Source organism: Pimephales promelas, chromosome 8 (assembly GCF_988280905.1).
Source record: "Pimephales promelas chromosome 8, fPimPro1.hap1.1, whole genome shotgun sequence".
NCBI lineage: Eukaryota > Metazoa > Chordata > Actinopteri > Cypriniformes > Leuciscidae > Pimephales > Pimephales promelas.
The window spans coordinates 22,559,330-22,580,701 of NC_142776.1; the positions used below are offsets into that span (position 1 = coordinate 22,559,330).

General features: G+C 39.7%; 1 protein-coding gene across 4 annotated transcripts in view; it reads right to left on the reverse strand.

Annotated features, from left to right (window-relative positions):
* The window catches only part of pex5la (peroxisomal biogenesis factor 5-like a), a 104,195-nt gene that overhangs the window by 17,033 nt on the left and 65,790 nt on the right, over positions 1 to 21,372 (reverse strand). For 2 of the 4 annotated variants that reach the window (XM_039691696.2, XM_039691693.2), the window contains 5 exons: positions 16,356 to 16,550; positions 15,904 to 16,024; positions 15,128 to 15,221; positions 14,897 to 14,926; positions 10,899 to 10,994 (listed from right to left, as the gene is read on the reverse strand). In XM_039691696.2, coding sequence (XP_039547630.2) covers positions 10,899 to 10,994; positions 14,897 to 14,926; positions 15,128 to 15,221; positions 15,904 to 16,024; positions 16,356 to 16,550 — 536 coding nt within the window. The remainder of the gene's footprint in view (positions 1 to 10,898; positions 10,995 to 14,896; positions 14,927 to 15,127; positions 15,222 to 15,903; positions 16,025 to 16,355; positions 16,551 to 21,372) is intronic. The other 2 variants (XM_039691694.2, XM_039691695.2) reach the window with 2 other exon arrangements.

Here is a 21,372-nt window from a genome sequence, read left to right on the forward strand (position 1 = left end):
TCATATTAAATATATGCAGTTACTTATAGAGGGGCAGGAGGCATAAGGGCAGATTCACTCTCAGAGTGCAGGCCAGAGTTCCCGTAATGATCGAAACTCAAGGATGGTGCTATCGATCAACCCTCCATTTGTTCCCACTGCAGCCTTAGAATCACTACTTACTGTACACTAAGTCCCACCCTCCTCCAACTCAATTCCAAACCAAACATCATCTCAGTCCTATAGCTGTAATAATAGCCGCTGTCTTGAGGGCTATGAATAGGCAGCATAACCAGTGATTCTGTGCACAGTATAAATCCTGCATTAAGTGGTTCCTCATACTGTAAGTACTGCTCTCACTTTTAGATGTGCACTTCCTCTTCCATTATTTATCTGTTCTTACAGATCCCCCATGTTTTTGCCCTTAGCACTCTACCTCTCCAACACAGACACTCATCAGAACAACATCAACTTTTTAAGCAGTGAGAACTCTCAACACAGTTCAACTCTGTTATGCCCCTTAACAACATAAAACGCAACATAAAAAAAGAAAGGACATGATACGGTTTCTTTGAAGGAAAAAGTCAATGAAGCAAAATACAACTTCTTTCCCAACTCCCTAATCCAAAACAATAAAGATAAAAAATAAAGCAATAAAGATAGGGGGGGGGGGGGCGTCGGCTACCTCACAATTACCCTACCTCACAATTCCAAGTATATATATATATATATATATATATATATAAAGAGCACACAAAACAGTGCAGGGGTAATCTGGAATCTTAGTCATTAAACAGGCAGTAGTCTTCACAAATGGCAATTCACTAGCCTGGATGCCAGCCCGAACTCCGCCCACAACATTTTTTGGTCGGGAAGTTCGGTCTGGACTCGATCCATTGAGGAATAATTATGATCAGTCAAAAATGATCGGGCCAATCAAATTGCCAGGGCAGGCTTTATACGATGATGGACAGATGATCGAGCGCTTAAAAGAGCGCTTAACTGGTTTCCCTCAAACAGGGCTTCAACTTTTTTTACTAGGAGCGCTGTTGCCCCTGACTGAAAATTTTAGGAGCGCAAGCAGAAAATTTAGGGGCACACCTTAAATCAGCTTGCAATGCAATTATTATTTAAATTTCCCCCAAAATAACTGTAATACTAACAAATTCTTTAATAATAAATAGACTTAACATTATGATATGCTGTTTTATTTTAAGTTCACATGGCTCCAGACTCAAAGTTGAGGGCAGCATCACCTCAAATGAGAACTCAGCGAGTTCTACAAAAAAAAAAAAAAAATTCTGGTAGCACTGGGGCTGACAATAAATCACTAAGCTTAATTTACGGTGTAGATGTAATGAACTTTAGTTATTATCATTTATAATGTCTTAATATTAATTTATAAAAGTAGTCAAAAAAAATGTATATGGAGTGAAAATAGCCAATAAGGCTAGCTCTATTAGGCTAATTTGTGGAATGAAAGCCTTCTATAAGTGTTTCTCCTTGTTTCCACGTCAGCGCTGTTTGATCTGATATGGTTTATAACAGAACTCTGCGCCGAATCGGAGTGTTTCTCACTGGATCTCGTGGTGTTGATGTTATTAATTCTGAGGCGAATTCAATGGATTTCTTCACTGGATCTCCTAGTAACAGTGTTGCGTGAGCGAGATCGGCCCGCGACTGGCAAGTTCGGCGCTTTATTTTGTTAATGGTTCGGATCGCTGCTGCTGCTCCACGGTCCTAATCATATATGAGTGGCGTATATTTGTTCCACTTTCATTTTGTTTGCATTCGCTGCTAGGTAATGACTAACGAGTCGATAGATCGCTGATTGCTCAGACGCACATCAGGTTGTGATATTTGTCTCCGTCTCCTTCCCACAGACGTTTACGCGCGCTATTCTTGTCACGGATTCATTTGACGCGCCCCTTTCACGCTTTACCATGCATTTATGTGGCAAATTTACTGGTCGCACATGTGCGACTGGATGTAAAATTCAGTCACACACTCTCAAATTTTGGTCGCAAAATGCGACGATTTGGTCCGGTCTGGAGCCCTGTCAAAGATGACTGCAGCTGGAGAATTGAGATGTATAGATTCAGCTGTCGCGTCTGTTGTAAAATGAATCGACAGCGCATTAATTTTAATAGACAAACAGAAAACTGCAATCAAGGCATTTGTCAATCGGAAAGATATTTTTGCCGTCCTTTAACTTTTCAGCTGGCTCTGACGGTCGCTAAGAAGATGGGACGTAATGAAAAGCCTGTGGTCGTTGTGGTTTCTCCTTTGGTCGCACTCATGGAGGACCAAGTAAAAGAAGCAACACTCTTTTTCCTGGTTCGGTAGAAGGAAGATACGCCTCATAATCAAAGCCCTATGGAGCAGTATCAGACTCACATTCTGACTAGAATATGAGTATGACGTAGTCAGGCTAGCAATTCACAGGAAATAAACAAACTTTTCTCTGTTAAGCAATTTCTCCAAAAAACGCACCCCAGAACACACCCCAGTCTTACAAAGTAGGACTTGATGTTAATATCCCTAGTAATCAGCACTTCCTTGTTTTAACCCTACCTCCCTCCCCACCTAACCCCACCTAACCTCTTATACATCCAGAATACCCATTGCGCGACTATGGACAAATTTACATCACCATAAAATCTTACTGACTGACCTAAAATTGTAAAAGTATAAATATATTTGGTGTTTTATTTGTTTTAAAATATTTCTAAGTATAGATTTTTGTAATCTATAACATTTCGAAAGAAAAGCGATTTATTTTATCAAGGATAGTAATACGAATTATGTTTGGGGTCAGTCTCGCAAAAAATATGTTTTCCCCTCCACCATGGCAGGGAAACATCAAAGTTCTCGCAAAAATTATGTTTTCCCCTCCCCATGGTACAGGAAAGAATTGTTAGTTCTCATGAGAATTATGTTACGTCATGTGAATCATTAAATCTAAAGCAGAAAAAAAACAAATCATGTATTTACAGACATTAAACATCTAATGACCCCAAAGATAATAGGACGGGGAGAAGGGTAAGAACGTCATCATGGTCTAGCTGTGCAGGTGTGACAAAGAGAAGCACATCCTCCGCCCAATAAGAAAATGACTTTAGCTGCTTTCTTTAAGAAGAATGTGCCAGAGCCATCTTCTCAACAACCAGAGGAAGTAAAAAGTAGAGTAAGAAAGTAGTAGAGTAGAGTAGAAAGTAGAGACAGAGCTGGCAACCTACCTACTGACACCCGAGGTTGACCCAGACACTGATCTACTTCAGTGGTGTTAACGTCACGAACCAAACTTCCCAAGGCTCAGTAATCTGGCCAAAAAATACTTGTCTGTCCCTGCTACAAGTGCCCCATCAGAGAGGCATTTCAGTGTGGGAGGGGGAATTGTTACATATAACCGGTCATGCCTCAAGCCATGCCCGGGTGTAGGAAGAACATCGTAGGTGGCCCAGATGATGAAGCTGATTTGGCTTCCATCCATCTCCCACAGATCTCTACAAGTGAATTTACGGTGCTCCATGTTTTCCCAGGTAGTCCACTGGCCCTGCTTGGCCTGTGTCACTGCCTTTGCACATCACTCTTCCTCCTATTGGTTCCGTAGTGGTGCACGATATATCGGCCGCCGATATAATATCGGCCGATTTGGTCAATTTTTTACACATCGGTATCGTTCCGATGTCAAAATAGGGCCGATGTGAACAGGCCGATGATCATCCCTGTGTATTTGACGTGCGTGTGTGAGTGTGGGGGCGGGGATGTTTGTTTTTGCTCGCGTATTAAAAGCGCAAGTGCGTTTAAACATCAAGCCACGACTGGAACTGGTGAGCTGTTTTCTGCCAGCCTTCCTAATGCGTATTTTTGTCCCGCCAAAGCCATATTTGACCGGTAAGTGATGTAGATGAGTGACTGCTGCGCTTGTTTAACTGAGGGAACAAGAGAGAGTGAAAGCACCAGTCGCGCGCCGTCTTCAAAATGTCTTGCGCTTGTTTAACTGAGGGAACAAGAGAGAGTGAAAGCACCGGTCACGCGCGCCGTCTTCAAAATGTCTTGCTCTCTCTCTCTTCCTCCCTCCCTCCCTCCCGCATGTTTATGAATTGAGTTGACTGAATATCTTTGAGAATACACGATGGTAAAAGGTCGGAAGACCGAAGTTTTTTTTCTTCTGAACTACTGGTTGTGAATTGTGAAACCACACTTTCAATAAACCAAAAAAATCTATCTGTTGATGAAATGTTTTCTGTGTCGACTGTCGAGACCATAGACTGTAAAAATAGGTAGAGACAAATCTCGTGCGATGTTCTAAACTGCCTGGATAATCACAACGTGTGCCGTGGTTCCGTTAATGACACATGCGATTCGCGAACTAATGACTCCTTTGAACCGATTCACTTTAATTAATGGTTAAAACAACTGATCTGTCCAACACTGAGCTCAAGAGACATAAATCGGAAACACTTTACAATAAGGTTCCATTTATTAAAGTGTACATTAAATGTACACTTTAATAAATGGAACCTTATTGTAAAGTGTAAGGTTAATAGATTAATAGAATGTTAACAAATTTTGTTAACATTCTATTAATATTAGTTTCTATGCAGATTTACTCCATGACAAAACTACCCCAGTCATTCTAGAATGATTCATTCTTTCCAAATAGAGCAATTCAAGTAATCTGGTGAAATTGTTTTTATATCACAATATATATCGCAGAAAAATAAAATATCACAATGTAATTTTTTACCAATATCGTGCAGCCCTAATCCTCGCTATGTGTTTTCTATACAGGGATATCGACATCGGTAAATATCAGTATCGGTCATAACAGCAATGTTAATATCGGTTATCGATATCGGCCACAAATTTTCACATCGGTGCATCACTAGTTCCGTACATCAGCAACTACCAGCTTTCTCCTCTCTGCAGGTATTGCCTTGTGCCATGTAGGTTGAGTTGTCTAAAGTCCAAACCCACCTCTTCATTGCTTCACCTCTCCCACTATGTCTCCATGTCTCAGAGCAGATTTTGCTTGCTCTACCACCTCAGCTGGGGTCCACCTCCTCCCAGGTGCCAGTCTGGGAGTAGCTGTTCATATGGGTGCATCTTGAGACTATGCCAGGGTCATGTCTTACTTTGATGCACTTATATTCTTCGGTGAGGCTTGAGATAGGCAGTTCCAGTGCACTGTGTCTGTACAATCCGATGTTACCAAGGCAGCGCTGGAGTCCCAGCCATTTCTTGATGTATGCACTGACTGTCCTCTCCAGTTTCTCAGCTTTGGAAATGGGAAACTCGTACACCATTAGAGGGCACATTAGGCGGGGGAGCAACCCAAACTGCAGACTCTACAGTTTTAACTTGCCCTGAAGTGAAGTCTTATCAATACTGACATGGCCTTCGATGGTTTCTTCCCTCAGTTGGCACACTGCTCTGTGTCTTTGAGACTTGCATTGTACCACTGCCCTAGGCTCTTAAAGAGCTGCTCTGATAATAATGGAATGGGTGTTTCATTGATGTTGAACCTTTGGTCGGTAAGCTTTCCTTTGATGATGGATACGCTCCTGGATTTACTGGGTTTCAACTTCATCCTTGCCCATGTAATATTGGAGTGAAGCTTCGCTAACAGGCGTTTCTATTTATTTGTATGATACAGCTGCAAATAAGTATTTGAACACCTGAGAAAATCAATGTTAATATTTGGTACACTAGCATTTGTTTGCTATTACAGAGGTCAAACGTTTCTTGTAGTTTTTCATCAGGTTTGCACACACTGCAGGAGGGATTTTGGCCCACTTCTCCACACAGATCTTCTCTAGATCAGTCAGGTTTCGCTGAGTTGTCACTGAGAAACACAGAAGTTGAGCTCCCTCCAAAGATTCTCTATTGGGTTTAGGTCTGGAGACTGGCTAGGCCACGCCCAAACCATCATGCTTCTTACAGAGCCACTCCTTGGTTATCCTGGCTGTGTGCTTCGGGTCATTGTCATGTTGGAAGACCCAGCCTCGACCCATCTTCAATGCTCTAACTGAGGGAAGGAGGTTGTTCCCCAAAATCTCGCAATACATAGCCCTGGTCATCCTCTCCTTAATACAGTGCAGTCTCCCTGTCCCATGTGCAGAAGAACACCCCCAAAGCATGATGCTTCACAATAGGGATAGTGTTCTTGGGATGGTACTGTACTCATCCTTCTTCTTGCTCCAAACACAGTTAGTGGAATTATGACCAAAAAGTTCTATTTTGGTCTCATCTGACAACATGACTTTCTCCCATGACTCCTCTGGATCATCCAATAGTCATTGAAAAACTTAAGACAGGCCTTGACATGTGCTGGTTGAAGCAGTGGAACCTTCCGTGCCATGCATGATTTCAAACCATGACGTCTTAGTGTATTACCAACAGTAACCTTGGAAACGGTGGTTCCAGCTCTTTTCAGGTCATCGACCAGCTCCTCCCGTGTAGTTCTGGGCTTATTTATCACCTTTCTTAGGATCATTGAGACCCTACAAGGGGAGATCTTGCATGGAGCCCCAGTCTGAGGGAGATTGACAGTCATGTTTAGTTTCCTCCATTTTCTAATGATTGCTCCAACAGTGGACCTTTTTTCACCAAGCTGCTTCACAATTTCCCCGTAGCCCTTTCCAGCCTTGTGGAGGTGTAAAATTTTGTCTCTAATATCTTTGGACAGCTCTTTGGTCTTGGCCATGTTAGTAGTTGGATTCTTACTGATTGTATGGGGTGGACAGGTGTCTTTTATGCAGCTAACAAACTCAAACAGGTGCATTTAATTTATAATAATAAATGGAGTGGAGGTGGACATTTTTAAGGCAGACTAACAGGTCTTTGAGGGTCAGAATTCTAGCTGATAGACAGGTGTTCAAATACTTATTTGCAGCTGTATCATACAAATAAATAGTTAAAAAAAAATCATATATTGTGATTTCTGGATTTTTTCTTTAGATTATATCTCTTACAGTGGACATGCGCCTACGATGACAATTTCAGACCCCTCCATGATTTTTAAGTGGGAGAACTTGCAAAATAGCAGGGTGTTCAAATACTTATTTTCCTCACTGTAGGTGCGAATTGGAGGTAGCCACTGTCCAGCCTGCTGATGCTCCCCTCCAACTACTCATTTAGATGCCCAGATAATCACCTCTATTGTCATGGTGAAGGCTAGAGAGGATATGGTGCACCCTGCCATGATACCCACTTCCAATGATTGCCATGATGTTGTGTATTCTGCAGTATTGCAAATCTTTTAAGAAGTTTCTGACCAGTTTTGTGATGGTTTCAGGCACATGAAAGAAGTTTAAGGCTGCCAAGATGTCAGAATGGGGGATGGATTCAAAATCATTGGCCAGATTGTATTTGATGCCAAATCCAGCTTGTGTGTTCATGGCATCCTTTGAAACATGGCTTTCTGTATCAACATGTCAATCAAGTTGTTCTTTGAGCGACGATGCTAAAGAAGATCGTGCCTTCAACGTTCAGGAGATTGATTTGTCAAAATTGGTCAATGTTTGAGGCTTCTCCTTGGGATTTACAACTCCCCCTGCTCTTCACCATGCTTTTGGGATGTTTTGTTTCTTTCATGTCACCTTCATTAGCCTCCACAGAAACCGCAAGATACCTGTGTGGTTCTTATACAACTGGTAAGGAACTCCATTTGGTTCTGGTGCAGAAGCTGCCCTTGCCTTCCTCACTATGTTGTTGTAATGGCATGTTATGGCAACGGTGAGGCACTGGAGAGGTTGAAGGGTGTGTGAGGACAAAGGGAGAAGAAGAATAAAAAGTTATCTGTTTCCATACTGAGAGTTGTGTCCTTGAATATGAAGTATAGAGGAACAATACAGTTGTCGATCTCAGTCCATTTTGGGAGGCTGTCGTCAGACCGGTGTTCTGGTTAGGGAATTGGCGACATGTCTGATGGTATCTCCCTTTGTTCGAGTCTTTGCTCGTCTGAGTGTGTCGCCTTCAGGTAATGCTCCAGCTCCCTCTTTGGCACCTTAAGAGATCCGCTATTTTCCCTTGTAAAAAGCCCTTTTACAAATTAGAAGGGATATTGTTTGAAGGGATAATGTAGAAGGATGATCTTGTTTTCTCCTTTTTGCTGTGTTGAGTTTTCTGCTCTCTGCAGTCTTCCAGTGATGATTTCTTCCACAGTTTCCTCAAATCCCTCCTCTCTTTGATAAGGTGCTCGATTTCCTGTTGCCTTCTGGACTTGGGAGGGGTTGGTGTTTCCTTCCTTTGCTCTTTTGTTACGAATCTTTCTGCCCTATAGAAGTAGATCGGATCACTCATTCTCTCCAGTTTCTTCTCCCCCGTTCCTTGAATTTCTTCCAGGATCAAGCCCAGGTCTACATCGACCGTAGCCCACTCAATACCGTTAACAGTATTAAGTAGACTTAACACATTGTGAAGTAATACATGATTTTTATTTGCAAGTTTTTGTAACTATTTTGTGTAATCAACAATGAAAATCAATCATTTAAAATTAAAAATAAATAAAACAAGATACAAATTTTAAATACTCATATCAAAAAATTGCTTTCTGGTTGAATAAGATATATTGTGTCTTTTATATTGTGTCTTATATATTGATGTTTTTTCCCCCCTAAGTGATAAGCCTAAGAGTAATTTCTTCCAATGCATCAGCGGTTGTGATCACTGAAGCAGAGGAACTGATGCTTGATAGCAGGGTCTCCAGCTGAATTAACCCATATCAAGTTTCTGAAAGCACAATATCTTCTCCTCTGCCACCTGATGCTGCATGACTGGCCTATTTTCTCCTCTCATTGAGTAATGGAAAGTTGTTATATGGTTCAACTTATTCCATGAGCAACAGTGATGAGATTATAATCAATCAATTATTGAGTGAGGCTAATTAGTATCACATTGTACTCGTGACAGGCAGCAGACAGTTTGTTACTTGTCCAAAGCTACAAAGGTGAGGCATATTTAAAAAAATAATAATTTTAGCAGTAGAGGGCACACCTTCAAGTTACTTCATGTTGTTTTTTTTCAATGTTAAAAATATTTTCTTCCATCTCAATTTAAAGTGATATGTCCCCCCAAAAATGAAAATTCCATCATCATTTACACAACCTTATGTCATTTGAAAACTGTATGACTTTTTTTTTCTTTCTGTGGAACATAGAAGATATTTTACCTTAAAATAATTACCTTCCCAAAGAGTGTACAAAAGTTTTGGCCCTTGGAAAATTAATTTATTAAACATTTATATTTACTTAATAGTGATGGCTAATATTAGTGTAGTATTCTCAGCTCCAGTTTACTGCTTTTAGTTTACACTATTTAAATCCACTCTGCAGAATTCTGCAGATTTCCCCCTAAAACCCAGGTAGAAAAAGTGTAAAATGTCTGTAGATTTCATCTTTGTCTGTTAAGTTAATTTCTGGAAGGTCCATTAAGTCAAGAACACACATGACAATAAATGATTAGGAAATGGTATTTAATAAAATTCAATTCAAGTTGATAATAAACAGCAGCAGGATTAGGGAACACTCACAGTTTAGAACTGGGAGAGCACAACTATTGCCCCATATGAATGAACAGAGCAGCAACGATGACAGAAAATGTAAATGGCAAATGGCACTTTATAGACGACAAGGAGAAGTTGGGGAGGAGGTGGGTTGCAGAGAGCGAGCAGGGAACAGTTAACTTAGGAGCGAAGTGAATCTGCTTAAATAGGGTGCCCTGATTTGGGCGTAGTTATTACCAATGAGGGGAGATGAACAACAGATGCGGTGATCACATCAGATCACATCGATCGCTGACCGTGTTGTCGGCCGATAGCATTAGCAGCATCTTGATTACTTGGTCTGCCAGAACGGACACTGACGCTCAATAAACATAGACTTTGGAACAATTTTACAGTAATGCAGCATTGCACAAAATGTGCAAATTGAAGTAATAGAGTTAAGCCACAGTTAAACTAGACTTTGAACATGCAAAATTTTCAACATAAATCAACATAAATTAATTCAAATTATACATCCAAAATGTAAATATGCACTCTATTCCACTTTACGGCAAAGCTGCAATACTCAAGATTTAAAGAGGTCATGTATACTGTACCAATATTCTATTGGTCTTACAGCAGGTAGTCAACCAAAAATCCTTTTACCGCCACCACAAAAATGCAGCATTAAAAATGACTTCATATCTGTTAAATACATCTGTACGTCTTCTTCATACACAATCGCAGTGCAGAGTTCACCAAAACTTGAACTTTGGAATGCAGCTAAATTCACAAGAGCTTGTGTTTCCTGTCTAGCATGCATAATCTGCAAATCAAAGTCGATGGAATAAAAAGTGTAGTGTTACTGGCCATATAGTAACATTAAGTTACATTTATTTAAGGGCTTTATACAATACAGATCTTGTAAAAAAAAAAAAAAAAAAAGTAATAAAATACGGGAAAATAACAGTGTTAATGTTTCAAAATTCATTAAACATGAAACAAATTCAATTTCAGCCGTAAAGCAGCTCTACAGAAGACAATAGTGTCAATATTTAGCTCAGTTCAGTGTGTCATTGAAAAAGAATTTGTCAACAAAGTCATCTTGCACTCCATGTAAATGGTTGACTGATAGTCATATTTTCTCCAAATAAAGAGAAGGTAGCGTTAATTTTATTTACACTGAAGAATTACATGTGTTGGTGTTCTCAGCGCTTTCAGAATAAAAGTCCTGCAGTCACCCATTAGACAAACAAGAAAATCAGTTGTTTTGAACATTTAAAAAATGCCAAATATCGACCTATACTGTATACTGGCCATGGCGATATATTGATCAACTACTAATATGGCGCTGGCCATTAATGCCCATGACCTATGAGACAATGACCGTAATGATCATAGACATTTTTAACAGACACTTTTGGCTTACCTCCACTGCTGCCTTAGCTCTCTCAAACTCTTCCTCCAAAGATTGGTTTCTGGACAGCAGTGTGCTACCCCACCTTTGGTCTTTGCTCAAACGGCCCTGTCAAACACAGGAGTCAGAGAAAATGTGGTCAGCCATCTCTCAATCACTCTGACAGGAGAAAAGGCCCTTGCCAAACCCCCGATGCCAGAGGCAAGGAGAAATGTCAGCATTAGCAGTACAGGGTCTTCTTGTTTTCTTTCTTTCTCTTTCTCACTCTCTTCTGAGATCCTGCTTTCCACATCTGATGTTCTAACCCTCATAATGGACTGGCTTGTGGCTTGTCATGCATAGCACATTGCCCTGAACATTTTTCTTAGTTATGCAAATCTGAAAATAGCATGGCAGGAGACCTTTGCTCAGCATGTATTGTCAAATACACACCATTTTTAGCACTGTACACCTGAAGACATGCTTCACATGCGGCAAAGCCATTCATTTTGACTACACTGCTGTGTGTGTGCATATCACACAGCAATGGAAATCAAGCTTGTTTTACTTAAGTTTTATTTTCTCAGAGTCATTAGAGGTTTCAAATTTAGAGGGTGACATATTGGCATTATAAACCATAAGAACTGGCTGTTTACATTTGCTGATGGCAGGATGTTTAAACAAACACTATAAAACAGTACTATACTATATTTTGCTATGTAGGTTATTGCTAGAGCTGTCAATTGATTCAAACTAATAACAGGACATTCCATAGAAATAACTGGATTTAATATATCTTCCATCTTCTGGCTATCTTTAAATCGCTCTGATGTTAGTAAAATTCCTTTGTAAAATCAGTTCAGGTGGCGTGATTAATTGTTCTACTTCTTCATTCAGTTTTAATTCACTAAATTAACATGTTAAACTGACAGACCTTTGTTGAATTTTCATGGATAATAATGTTTTTGGTGCTCCTTAAACTTTAAAGTTGCTTGTCATTTTATTGAACAATGTAATCATAAAGTCACCCTTTAAAATTGTACCTTGTTCGTAGGTCACTCTAAAAGTCAAGTGCTGAGCTATCAAATGCAAACTTCCATTCCCCCAATCCAATTCTCTGCATAACAAAGCCCCAGGCAGACTGAATCAAAGGAATAGGATGAAGTATTTGCCACCTGCCTCATTCGATATTAATCAATTATCAAGGTTACTAAGTTAAACGGATTTCATACAGGAGGCTATAATGGAGGCCCCAAAAAGGACAATTGGTCTTGCTTCATTGTGCTGGTGCAGCTCTGTATAATTACATTTAATGTGCCCATGTCAGACCCTGTGTCAGTGGAACAATTACCTTTAGCATTACACATTCCATTTCCAGTGCACCCCATAGTCAAGAGACAATTCGAGCTCAATGTTTTTAGAACCATGCAGCTCACAAGTGTAAAGATTGCTTCATCATGACTAGTCTTAAGAAATGTATTTGTACTAATGCAAGATTTAAGTATATGAGGGTCAGTGACGTATAGGATGTCACATAATATTTTTTTAAACACATATTTTAAAATTTAATTAGAATGTTTACTGTTTTTCACTTAAAAAATAAATAATAAATACTCTATTGTTCAAAAGTTTGGGGTCAGTATTTTTTTTAAGAAAGAAATTAAGACTGTTATTTAGTTCTTTTGAACGTTCTATTCATGAAAGAATACTGAAAAAAACTAACACTGTTTCCACAAAAATATTAAGCTGCACAACTGTTATCAAAATTGATAATAATAAGAAATGTTGCTTAAGCTCCAACATAGCATATTGTCACTCACAGTCAGTTTTGGTTGCTCTTTCGTTTCTGTTTTCATCAGTCACGTGTGTTTTTTTGTCTTAGTTTCCCGCCAGTCATCAGTTGTCATGGACACTAATCGGATCATCACACCTGTTAGTCATCTCCTCATTATCACAGTGTATTGAAGTTCCTCAATTTCACTCTGTGTTCAACATGACATCATGACTTTTGCGTAAACATATACGCCACTTTCGCGCCAGGTGGCGTGTAATCTCTACGCATTTTGAGCTATCCGCGTGTATCCGCGTGTATGCGTATATGTCTACGCCATTAACGTCCGCGTCATTCCGCGTGTCCGAACACGCAGTCAAATCTCCAGTCATAAATGCCATTAACCCCAGTGACGGTTAAGTTTAGGGATGGGGTTGAGGTAAGTCATATCTTTTTCTTTCCTAGGATGGTAAGGGAACAGTCATAAATGCCATTAACCCCAGTGATGGTTAGGTTTAGGGACGGGGTTGAGGTAAGTCATATATTTATATAACGTTAAGTCAACGGCGTTCATAAACACGCTGAAAGGCGATTATGCGTCTTGATAGCACGGCAAAAATGGAAATACGAATTGGCGTGTCATACACACGCTACTTCATAAGATCAGTCTGGTGTTGTCCTGTCATTTTTTGCAGCTTGTGACCTGGGCAATCAGCACTGATTCTTCAACGCTGGTGTGTGCGCGTAACCCGGCGCCAGCCAGATGAATGTCGTTCCGCTTAGCTCCGCCTAGCTTCACTCACATCCATCTGGAACCTCTTCCATTGAGAGTGATTTCTCCAACCAACTTTATGGCTTAGCCAATCAGGACGCAGGGCGGGAGTTTCATAGATGTGACGTAGTGGAGAAGCGACCGTGAGACTGTTTTGATTCAGACAACAATGGCGGCTCGCATCGAGGAAGCAAGCGTTAACATTGATGCTGCTATTTCATCCGTGTTGTCCAATCTACCTAATATTGTTTCATTAAAAGAACATCAGAGAACGGCTCTGAAGGCTTTTGTTGGTGGAAACGATGTTTTCGCCCTTCTCCCGACCGGATTTGGCAAGCGTCGCTTTTTCCTGCGTCGCTCTCATCAGCGTCACGGGTTGGCTTCGGTGTGAGTGGTTGAAATAGCACGTCGATAAAGATGACAGACAAGTGGCTTATCCAATCATATGCAAGGATTTTTGATAAGGCCCAGCCCTCTGAAACACCATTTCAATGGATCGGTTCCAGATGGATGAGTGGAGCTAGGCGGAGCAAAATTCATCTGGCTAGGGCCAGGTTAGTGTGCGCGTGGATCACGAGGTGATTGCCCTCACCTGTCGCTTGTTCCCTTCCTCCCTTATATTCTCAGCTGTGTCTGCCCCTTGTCAAGGTGTCATGACAAAGACGGCTCAAACAAATGTCATATTTGCATTAAAAATGTCATAATTAAGTGAAAGACACTTAATGACAGTCGTCATAAACGTGCATAAAACCTCCTGCATATTCATGTCATGTGTCTTGTGCACACCTTTTCAAGTAAAGTGTTACCAAGAACCCTTTTAATTCTCCTCCATCTGGTAACAGATATTATATTTCTGAAGGATCATGTGACTAATTTTACATTTAAAACATATCAAAATAGAAAATGGTTATTTTAAATGTAATACAATTTCATAATTTATTTAAAAAATATTTAACTTTATCAAATAAATGCAGCCTGGGTGAGAGACAAAAACTATAAATAATAAAAAAAAAATGTTATAGACCCCAAACTTTAGAAAGGTAGTGTAGAAGTTTATGTGGGATTTGCACCACATGACATTTTAACCTGACTACAAACCAGAGGAACAAATCAAAGGTACTGGAGGGGGAGCCCACTGGACAATATCCATTTGGTGTAATTTATTTTTTTATACCTTTTCCCATAGCACCCTGGGACAATATTGTATAACCTCCGATGTTGATATTGACCAGTGGCTGGTCAATAATTTATTTGCTAATCATCTAATCATGATAGATAGCAATAAAAACGGACCTGCATGCTTCATTAAGGGTAAAAGCGTGTAACATTTGTACCCTGTAACACCACAACACATGGTCACCGCTTCAGTTCATTATTTGCAATAAATGTTTGGTCTTTCTTGTATTGATTTGGTGGTGATGCTGTTGCCATGGTACAAATGTATAGATCATTCAGCGATTCATTCAAAGAATGCACAGAGAGGCTTACGTGTCTTCCACTAATATATTGCCTGTTAAGCTGAAAATAAAGAATTCTAGACATTAGCACAGAATGTTACACAATGTATTGAATGGCTAAAAAAAACATCAAAAAAGACATTCACAGTTCAAGTGCATGGACCTGACAACACTACAAAAGAATTGGAAACATGGGAAATAACATGTGAAAGACACATGTACAGATGATCATGACATAAGGGTTGCTCGTTGTTGCACTTACTTGAGTTACTGGCACGGCTTCTGCCTCTACTTTATTATTTACCTCCAGGGAGTTCCTGGGGGCAATGTCTAGCTGAGTCTTGCAATCCATAGACCTGAGGTTGAGTCATAAGAAATGAATGTAAAAAAGGACAGGGATATTAAAAGACCAAATTAAATATACACAGACATTATTGATCATGCATACTATATACAGGCAAGCAGATGAACCCAGAATACAAACAAAATGTTTTTATTCGTTACAATGTAGAGTACTGTGTTTATATTCTGGGCTCATCTGCTTCCCGGTTTATAGTATGCATCATCAATAAGATGTACTGAATTTGATTTAATATCACTTTTTAAGTGTAAAGGGATACTCCACCCAAAAATTACTTACCCTCAAGTTGTCAGCAGAAGAAAGAAATTCATACAAGTTTGCAACAACTTGAGGGTGAGTAAATGATGACAAAATTGGATGGAGTATCCCTTTAAGGAGGTTTAATTGTTTTTCATGTTAAGTGTTTTAGAATGTCCTGCTGTTTTTAGCGGCTGAAATACTGCAGCAGGTTCTGTATAAGGATCACAAGTGCCCAAAGCCTGCATTTGGTTCATATATTTTTGTTTTTCTTCTTTTGAGATGTGATCTAAATATAAATGGGCTTGACACAAGAGGAAAATTGTTGGAACAAAATTGGAACATTCTATGGATGTTTCACCCTCAGATCTCAGTAATAGTCGTGTGACTGACAACTAAGACAACAAGTATTTTCATATTTTATTAGAGCAGAGACTCACCACACAAATTCGCCAGAAATTTTGGATGAACGTCTCCTCTCAAGTTTCCACTTTCTGCTACCATTTCGTTCTGGGTGTGGGTTGAGTTCTTCCCATTTATCCAGTGAAGATGGAACTGCTACTGTGAACAAAATGAGGCCATGCCATTTGACAAAGATATATTATCATAATACAACCCAAGTAAAACACAAACAACACTAAAGTTTGAGGCGGTGGCAGCATGCAAGCACATAAGGAAGAGGGCAAATAGCTAAGTAAATACCTACAGGTAAATTTAAGCACGTGCTGTTCTCAATGAAAAAGTATGGTTTTCATTGAGAACAGCATTACGGTTACAGAGACTGTTCAGTTAATCATATGAAAAACCCATTTTTATTTGTGTAACCATCTGGTTTCCCTGATTTGCAAGAGTGCATTACAACCCTTTACTTTAGCTCTGTGGCACATAATACCTGAGTCCAATGAACTTTTTTCAGGTGTGCGGGAACAGGGTATACTATGTTCAACATCCACTTGAATCAGCTCTGTTTCATCTGGCTTCCTCCTGTACGGTGTACCCTTAGAAGAAAGAGGGCTCTTCCTGTCTTTGCTGTGTCTTCTCTCACCAGGCTCACTCAGATCCAGCAAGTCCAGAGAGGAGGACAGTACTGGACAAATAAAGCAAAAAAAATATATATCATCCTAGCCTGGGAAAACCCAAACAACTTCCGGAAAATTTGGATTTGCACTGAAAGTTAGTCTGGCAAAGAGCTCATTCAAGGCCATGTCCAATCCGCCGAAATCGCGGCACCAATCAGAAACGTTGGGGCGGGCTTTACACGATGACGACAGCACAGCGACGGTGAAGCAGATTTTGAACATTTACAAAGGGGTGTGGCGGTTATTAGAACTCTATAACCGCCAAAACCATGTTATTAAAATATTTTTTCACAAACATTTTTTATCATAGAGAATGTTTAAATACTAATTTCAGCTTACGAGGGAAACGGAGGCCGAGTTAGTGGTGCTTCAAAGACTGCTACTGCTGGAGATGATTCGGGAGAAGTCTGTGCACCTTTACCCACCAGAGTAAAGCCTTGTTTATACTCGACGCGTCCGCACGAGCGCGAAGGTGCGAATGGATCACCGAATGGATCAAAAATGATCCATTCGGTGCGCAAGACCGACCCCATTTCCCTTAGCTGTGTGCATGGCTTTTTTTGTAGCGGCGCCGCGTCCGGATAAACGATTTTAAGCCGAATCTGCCCGAGCATGTATGTCTCATCCATAGTAAGGTCTCACCATACAGGTGTGTCTAAATTTCAAAGTTTTTTTTTTTTTTTGGAAAGGTTTTGTTTACTGTGTGTGATAATGGAAAGCACATTCACTTATAGTTGTCTTGCTGTAGCTAATCTCAGATTGTCTGCTCATTTATTGACGAACGTCGCTCTGCATACGTCATCTCCTTCAGCGCTCTGATTGGTTTTAGGTCTATCCAATTGCGCCTTTGAGGCATTTGAGCTACGTCCGTTGGTGACGGCCCTCTGGAAATGATTTGTCTATGAAGCTTTGCCAGACAATAACTCAGTTACAAACTGAGTTGGTCTGGTTTCAACCAGGCTAATATCATCCAATTGTATTTGTCTTCCTGTTTCAGAAAGTTCAGTGGTTCTGAAAGTGTTGGACACATCCCATGGCAAATTCCAAGTTCCAAGCATAAGCTAGAACAAAAGTGAAATGCACAAAAAGAAAAGAGGGAACGTTTTTGAAAGTTGTGATGGCCTCAGCAAATTGAATGAATGTTTAAGAGGAACTGAGAGGGTGAATGTTCTGGAAAGGAACCACCAGTCGCAGTTTCCTCTAAGACTGTAAATAACAGTAGGGAATATTCGCTTTTAAGAGTGTATTAATGAGATTGAAGCATGCATAAACAACCTCCCATCTTTTATTCCATCCCCTTTTGTGTTAAATAAATGAAAAAAAGCTAACATTTAAGGATGTCTCATTTGTGCATTACAAATAAATTGTGAACTAGCAAGTTTTTGCTCAGCATCAAATTAGCACACAAACCAAAAGTCCATAATTTAAAGGAAAGAAAAAACATAGAATAACACAATCTAGCTTAGTTATTGTTTTAGGCACTAATGCTTACATGGTCACAGCAACAAAAAAACAAACAAAAAAAAAAACATCAGGCGGTTCCAACAGCTCGGGTCTGTGCAAAATAATCTTTGATGTTGCATGTATGTTCTTCTCCAAGAGACCAAAGAGCGTTTGATATAGTGTGTGTGTGTGTGTATATATATATATATATATATATATATATATATATATATATTTACACACACACACACAGAACACTGTGTTCCGCTGCACAGGATGATGGTTTGAGAATAATGTGTTCATTCAATATTCAGAGGGAACGTAGTCAGCTTTTATGATTAGGTGAGATTAAAGCATAAAACTTTTAGATGGTTGAACCCCCCCATTGTACGTGAACATTAAAGGGATACCCAAAAATGAAAATTCTCTCATAATTTACTCACCCTCAAGTTGTTGTAAACCATATGAGTTCCTTTTTTCTGCTGAACACAAAGGAAGAAATTTTGAAGAACGACTGGAACCAAACAATTGTTTGACACCATTGACTTACATAAATATACATGAGTAACTGATGATAGAATTTTCATTTTTGGGTGGAGTTTCCCTTTAAGAACAGATGCTACAGACATATTCTTCAGCTTCTACTGCCATCCTGTAACCCATCAGGCTTGCAGAACAGAGGTCTTCATAACCAGGTAGTAGACAAAATACCCATGCAGGTCAGTACTGCATATAGATGCCAGCTGCATGGAGGATGCATGATCCAAGCCTTGAGGGCTTGACAGCACACCTTCTGATATATAGCACAAACAAAAGAGCTGAAACCAGGTTAACACCACATGCTTTTGTTTCTGCCAACCGCACCACAAAAGCAGTCTGCACACTGTAAGACCTACTAAATAGATCCAATGGCGGAATTCGATTTGAGGTGAAGGTTTCATGCATATTCCGTCTTTCCCATGGCAAAGTGATTTTTAATTAAATGCAATACTTTTTTTAATCTTATGTATTAACTTGTTTCATCTGACTCCATAAAATGAAAAAGGGTTTAACAATGATATCTGTGCATCTTTAAATACACATTAAAGGGGGGGTTGATTGCGATTTCACTTTTTTGATTTTAAATAGTGTGTAAGGTTGCTGTTGGTGTATGAACAGCATCTGCAAAGTTGCAGCGCCGAAAGTTCAGTGTAAGCAGAGATATTGTCTTTTAAAAATCAGGAAGTATATTGCCTATAAAAACGACTCGATTGGGACTACATCTGGGTTTTAGACGTCACTAACCCACACATTTACATCAACCCCTCCCTCCGGAATATGCAGGAAAGGGCATGCGCATATTTCTGCGGATCATCGAGTGTGTTATGTTCACCCAGCTGTCAGGTCTTCTGTGTTCGAGCTTCCCACGGACGCTGTACTTCGTCATCAATGGATACAATTTATGTTTGATTATGTTCCTGAAAATGACGATCGTATTTTAGCTCTCTGTGCTGCGCATTTATGGAAGGCAGCTTCCAGAATCTCCACGAATTCAATGCCGGATTCAATAAGAAACTGTTACTAAAACATGACGCAGTTCCAACTTTAAAACCAGAGGCAGCAGTTGTTGGGCCACAACCTGTAAGTAGGCTAAGACTTCATCATTTTAAATGTATTTGCATGTATAATTTCAGACGTAGCCTTGTGTTTTATTTTTTTCAAATGCCAGCGTTGGCTTTATAGCCACTAGGCTACTAGTTATGCTATTTTGTGTCTACAACAAATGCGTACAAACATTATGGACCTAAATTTTGTATAAGTACTAATGTTGTAAATGTATTTTTCATGTATATATGCTTTATGACGTTATTTTCGATTTGATCAAGAACGTAAACTAATGCCAATGCTGTTTGAGTGTAACATTAGTAGCCAGTCAGTTGTTGCCAGTCAGATGCTATTGTGTAAAACAAATGTGTATAAAGTTAAAAAATGTAGCAAATTATCATTCAGAAACGTTTAGTAAGAGCCGTGTGTTGAGGTTCTGTTTGACTCTCTTCATCGCCGCTTTTTCGGTCTGATTCTGCCTCAACTGATACTGCAGTATCGACACCATTGTTTACATCTGGACTGGAGCGCAGACACGTTTCGCCTGTAAAGGTAATGGGCCCTAACCTTCCGGACATTGTGATCGACAGTTTAGCCAATCACCACACACCGGCCCAAACTAACCAATCTGAGCCCACTGCCTGTTTCTGAGGGAGTGGTATCATAGACTCAGGAAGTCAATCAGTCGTTCAGGGGACAGAGGAGAGCGTTGAATCAACGTCAGACTCGGCATTCTTCAAAGCTAAATGAAAATCGAAAATTGGTTTGCTTTCATAACGTTGAAACAACGCGTTGATTTCAAGTTGATTTTCCGTTAGTTTTAAAAAAGAGTGACGCGTCTGACGTTGGTTCAACGTTAATTCGATGAGCAAAACAATGTCAGATCAACGTTGTTTCGATGTCATGTTTCCACGTTGATTCAATGTCAGTTTGCTATCTGGGTAAGAAGTGATATATAGAGCTGAAATCAGTGTGGTTTAATGCACTGATCTTGCTTTGAATCTCATAAGTGTCTCAAAGACATAAGTATAGGAGTCCTGACGCATTGATAATTGTCACAGTGGTGTTTGGTTTAGTTTGTTCTCATTTGGACAGTTTCATTGTCTGCCAGTCATCACGTGTCATGAGTCATCTTTACTGTCATTATCAGTTCAGCTGTATCACCTGTGTTTGGTCAATCATCGTTATCTGTGTCACCTGTGTTTCATTAATCATCGTCTGCATTTAAGTTCCATTTATTCAGTCAATCTTTTGTCCAATCTCTTGTAAATAATGTGTGTTGCTGTTGGTTCTGCTGTCCTGTATTCAATCATCATTAAACCTTTGTGTTGAAAAGATACCTTCATCTTCTGTCTTCCAGCAACCACCTGTGACAATAGTATGATAGTCAGACAATTTTTAAACCAATTAAAGCAGTCATAATTTTTTTTTATTGCTAAAATGAATCTTTCAGTGAATAATAATAGAATTCAGAGGTGTTCCTTTGAAAGGTTACAGCAGTTGGCATTAAAGTGCCATATACAGTTCTTTAATCAGCTCCATTCCTGTTATAGACAGACGCTGCTTAAAAAGCCTGGTGTTCCTAAAAAAATTCAATATTAATTAATAAAAAAAATTAAACTGATACCAACAAAAATGCAGCTTTAATGTAGGGTTTACTTGGCAATTTACTCTGGCTTCACATTTAAAGTCAGGCACAACTATGCATAATGATTGACAGACTGAAAATCTTTCATAGAGGGAACTATCTGTAACATTTTGATTGCAGAACGTTCTGCCTGGAAATTTCTGAATCCATTAACA